The following is a 4526-nucleotide window of genomic DNA, read 5'->3' as shown; positions in this document are numbered from 1 at the left end:
CCTACACGCGAATTAGCTTCCGAGGTCGAGCAGTCTCAATTTCACTACAGGATTTGCGAATGAATGCTGGGCCGGGCCACCTCGAATGGCGTGAGCCGCATGCGGGGAGACCCGCACGTACGGTTTTTAGGGGGATCTGGTCGAAAGACCGGCCGGCGCCCACCCGACTAGAGGGACTGAGAAATTAATAGAGTACAAAACTTATCTTCAAGCTTTACCTTATTCTGATCGTTTAGAGGGCGATCGCGGACTCACTGAATGAAGTCCTCCGTTTCTTTCGGAGGTGCTGACCCGCAGCGAGGCAGAGATGACTTAGTTACATAAGGAATATGGCGACGACAACAGCATGTCGTAGAAGGAGATAACAGGCGGAGCCAACGATCCGCTAAGACTAACGTATCTACAACTCCATCCCCGAGTGGCAGTCAAACGGAGGCGTGAATGCAAGATGCCAGCGGAATGATCGGCCGGACAGAGGCTAGGGCTGCTTCCTTCCCACCGCGTCCTTCCTAGCCTAGTGTGTCGGAGATATAAAGCGAGTGCACCGGAAAAGAACGGGAACTGGGTCGATCTATTCTATGGCGAAGCATCCGAAGCATAACTGCACACTCACACGATCTTTGCCGAGAGATAGGAGCATTCGGTGGAACCGGTGAACTACACTTGCTTCTGGATAGATGTGTGGGACAGAGGGCTCGTGGTACCAGCTGCCCAACCAGCCTCCTCTGCTTTGAGAACCGTGTGAACGGAGAGTGGGCAGAAGGGAAGGAGGTCCTCATACGGAGTCGCACACGCACACTTACTTGAGCAGTGCGGAAGACTGGGGAATGGGTTGAGTAAACTCCCCTGGGGCCGGAAAAATAACAGACGAAGCTTTACTTAGATAGGGCTTTGATTGGTCTTTTTTTTCTTAGTGATTGAAAAGGGGGGCGCCTGGTTATGTTACAAAAAGGGAAGGCAGAGGTAGTCCTTCGAATGGCGAAACGAAGGGCTAAATAGCGCCAGTGATTCTCTGAGCCGGTCTGGATTTTCTACGCCTCGGGAAACAGGTCGAGATAGATGACAGCACCCTTTTCCTCTCTTCCTTACCGGGAGGGCAATCTTATGGCCTTCACCTCCCGCCCGGCCCGGAAATAGAACCCAGCCCCCTTCTGATCCATTCATTTCTGCAAGCAGGGAGGGGGGATCCAGAGCTAAGCCTCCCGTCTATTGCATAACCTAAAAAAGCTATAAGCAAAGTACCAGAGGTGCGCTTCGCCCGGTGACTAAGAAAGAAATTGGTTTGCGCTTTGAAGTGATGAGGTCGCAAAGAGGGGGGCTCCTATTGAAAGGCTTTCCCTCCCTAAAAAGGCGACCAGCTTTCAATACTAGTTGTTACGCTGCCATTTTTCCAATATCATTGAATAGCATGGCCTGCCTGGGGCTAAGGTAACTCAAGTGGGAGAGCCGTGTTATGGGTGACCTTATTGCACGGTTCAGAGAGCACTTGTGTATGTGATGCAAGTGAACGTGTACGAAAAAGCTGTATCTAGGGTGAGTTCTTCGTTCCGTCGTCGACCCTATCTATGTTTCTACGATGGCCCAAGAACACGCTCATTCTTCAGCCGTAGAGAGACTTTTGAATTGCGAGGTACCATTACGAGCTCAATATATACGAGTGTTATTCCGTGAAATAACTCGAATTTCAAATCATTCACTTGCTTTAACTACTCATGCTATGGATGTGGGAGCATCAACTCCGTTCCTGTGGGCTTTTGAGGAGCGGGAGAAATTGTTGGAATTCTATGAAAGAGTCTCGGGAGCCAGGATGCATGCCAGTTTCATACGACCAGGTGGAGTGGCACAAGATCTGCCTCTTGGCTTATGTCGAGATATTGATTCCTTCACACAACAATTTGCTTCTCGTATCGACGAATTAGAAGAGATGTCAACCGGCAACCGTATCTGGAAACAACGATTAGTGGATATTGGTACTGTCACTGCACAGCAAGCAAAGGATTGGGGATTCAGTGGTGTAATGTTAAGAGGTCGTGCGACATGAAGACATTGATAGCAATATGGGGGGAGTTCCCATCAGGCAACAACGGTTCTGCCTGACCCTACTTAAGCATGCATATTCTGTCAGCGAAGACTTGGTGTGAAGCCTTGGAGCTTACGTTAGAAGAGCAAAAGGCCCGGGGCTAGGGTGAGCTGAGGGGGGACAGCGTAAGTGAGCGAATGTGTGTAAGCCCAGTCAAACATGACTGTTCTAGGCGGGGCGGGCCACCCACCTTCGAATGGTGTTGGTCCTACGGACCGTGAACGGATTCGCCTCTGGCCTCTGGGCACGTCGGAACCGCATGAGTTCACCGGGGTGGAGCACAGTCCGCAAAAATCGGCATAGGTTAGGTGCTATTGATGGAACATGGTAAGCCTATCTTTCTCCATATGGAAGTGCTGCGGGCACATAGAGATGTGGGAAGAGGAAGTCTCAAAAAGCGAAGGCCGAGCTGTAGGTCACGTGACCTGCACCGAGTTGGTGGCTGACTGGGCTTTTTCCTTGATCAAAGCAGATCAGCTCGCCGCCTTCTTGTTATCAAAAAGCAGTCCAATCCTGCGAATCGGGCGGGCGGAACGTCGAATGAAATAGGTGGCCGGGTTCTCTTTTTACAACCCTTTTGATATGATAGGCCCGGCCACCTTCCCCTATCCCTTATGTTTAGGAGCGGGATCCGCCCAAGAACGACCACTCCTGTGGTGGTACGGACTCCGCGAACGTCCCGCGCCCCCTTTACTAATAAAGGAAAGAAAGCCTCAACCAGAACAAAATTCCTTTTGCGTGCGGATGTAGCTAAGTGTCTGACTCTATTGGTCATAGTTCCCTGCAGTTGTGACCAGTGCTCGTTTGCGCGCGCGTGAACCAACCCAACAAACAAGGAAAGGATGCCCCGATAGGCATCTGAGAATGATTCGAGCCGTATGAAGGGAAACTATCACGTACAGTTTTTGTTTTTTTTTGGGGGGGGAGGAGCCCGTCTGAATACAGGGTCCCCCACTGACTTGGCCCAGGCCTAAGTGAAAGTGAAGTGGTGGGCCTACCCATCCCAACCAGGGGTATGCTGGGATTCGCGAAGAGCAGCACCTTACGATGTTCATGACCAATCGGATCCTGACGTACCAGTAGGTACCAGAGGAGATCGCTATGATCGTTACTGTATCCGTATTGAAGAGATGCGACAAAGTCTGCGGATCATTGTGCAATGTCCTAATCAAATGCCCAGTGGCATGATCAAAGCCGATGATCGTAAGTTATGTCCTCCATCACGATGCCGAATGAAACTATCCATGGAATCGTGCGCCGTGTGAAACGTAGATCATCGCCGTTCTTAACCGAGACTCAGGTTAAGCTCCGTCTCGGAACCTTGTGGGGTTAGGAGTAAAGCATCCCGAGGTTGGCGCATCTCGTTGGGCGTGGAGAAGCATTGGGAACCCCAATTTCTTTCTTCGGAGCCGTTTCTTTTCCCGTCCCCCCGCCCCGGCATAGCGCTTCGCTTCCGGTTCTTCGGAAGAATCTACTGACTTCTCCCTTCTTCATTGATCTGGGGGAAAAGGAACCGTCTACCAGTTGGCAAGCTAGACATCAAGTAAGTGGCTTGATGAGGATAACTAAGCTGACACGCCGGAGTTGGCTGCTGGCACAACAGGGTGGTGCCTTACCGCACCGCAGGCGAACGCGCGGTAGCGTTCGTGGTGGTGCTTCAGGATTCCAATGTACTGCGTCCAAGATCAGAACGAGCTTGCCGGCGGACCACTGCCGTCCCATTCTTGAGTGAGCTGGAGCACAGCCATCTTATCCACTGAACTAGCTAGAAGCTATCGCTTCGGGTCGAAGCACTAAAAGAAAGGGACCGGGAAACGCGGCGGCATAGGAACCACGGGACCCCCACTAGTAAAAAAAAGGGAAAACGGAAGTGCGCTAACGCGCACCAGCTGGCCCTTTCCCCTTACTCTAACATCACCCCTTCCTTTACGTTGTAGGTCGAGCGGCTTCATAGCACAGGCACTAGCCCTATAGAATGAAGGGAAGGAAAGGCCTTTCTTTTCTACGCTACGACCTTTCTTCTCTTATGAAATTTCTAGTTACAGAAATAGATCATTTCTAAACCGGAATCTTAGGATACCACCACTAATAGAAGGACAAGGACCGGAGACTTGAACACCAGATAGGCATTCACCAACAAAGACTAGCACATCGCTTACTGATGAAAGACCGTCTGCTGGATACACCATTCCTACTACTGCTGAATCGAACAAAATAGCGATTCTGAGAATCATTCTTTTTTTTAGGAGTTGGGGAATCTAGGCCTAATCTATTAGAATGGGTCTAGGCTGATTTGGCAGGTCGAAGCCTAAAGACTTTCAAGGTCAAAACCATTCCGCTCGAAAACCAGCCTTCAAAGAAAGTCAAAGCCGAGTTCAATAAATCGGAGCTCTCCCCGGCTGTGCCGTACCGGTGAACTGAACTCGAGTTCGTTCTATTCGTTCTA

At 50.7% G+C, this 4526-nt stretch overlaps 1 protein-coding gene and 1 pseudogene across 1 annotated transcript; one reads left to right on the top strand and one right to left on the bottom strand.

The window, feature by feature from the left end:
- Positions 1-219: 219 nt before the first annotated feature.
- Positions 220-1160, bottom strand: LOC127741578 (uncharacterized; annotated as a pseudogene).
- A 379-nt stretch (positions 1161-1539) lies between these two features.
- On the top strand, positions 1540-3988 carry LOC127741439 (NADH dehydrogenase [ubiquinone] iron-sulfur protein 2). The gene has a single exon (XM_052253815.1). It carries the CDS (start codon positions 1577-1579, stop codon positions 2039-2041), a length of 465 nt encoding a protein of 154 aa, XP_052109775.1. The 5' UTR covers positions 1540-1576; the 3' UTR covers positions 2042-3988.
- The last annotated feature ends 538 nt before the right edge of the window (positions 3989-4526 follow it).

The sequence above is a fragment of the Arachis duranensis genome, chromosome 9, assembly GCF_000817695.3.
Source record: "Arachis duranensis cultivar V14167 chromosome 9, aradu.V14167.gnm2.J7QH, whole genome shotgun sequence".
Taxonomy (NCBI): domain Eukaryota; kingdom Viridiplantae; phylum Streptophyta; class Magnoliopsida; order Fabales; family Fabaceae; genus Arachis; species Arachis duranensis.
The sequence above is the reverse complement of the archived record's forward strand: the minus strand, read 5'-3'. Positions and strand labels throughout refer to the sequence as shown.

What these genes read in the sequence shown, in the direction of transcription:
- LOC127741439 (XM_052253815.1), top strand. Translation starts at nt 1,577, where the DNA reads ATGGCCCAAGAACACGCTCATTCTTCAGCCGTAGAGAGACTTTTGAAT.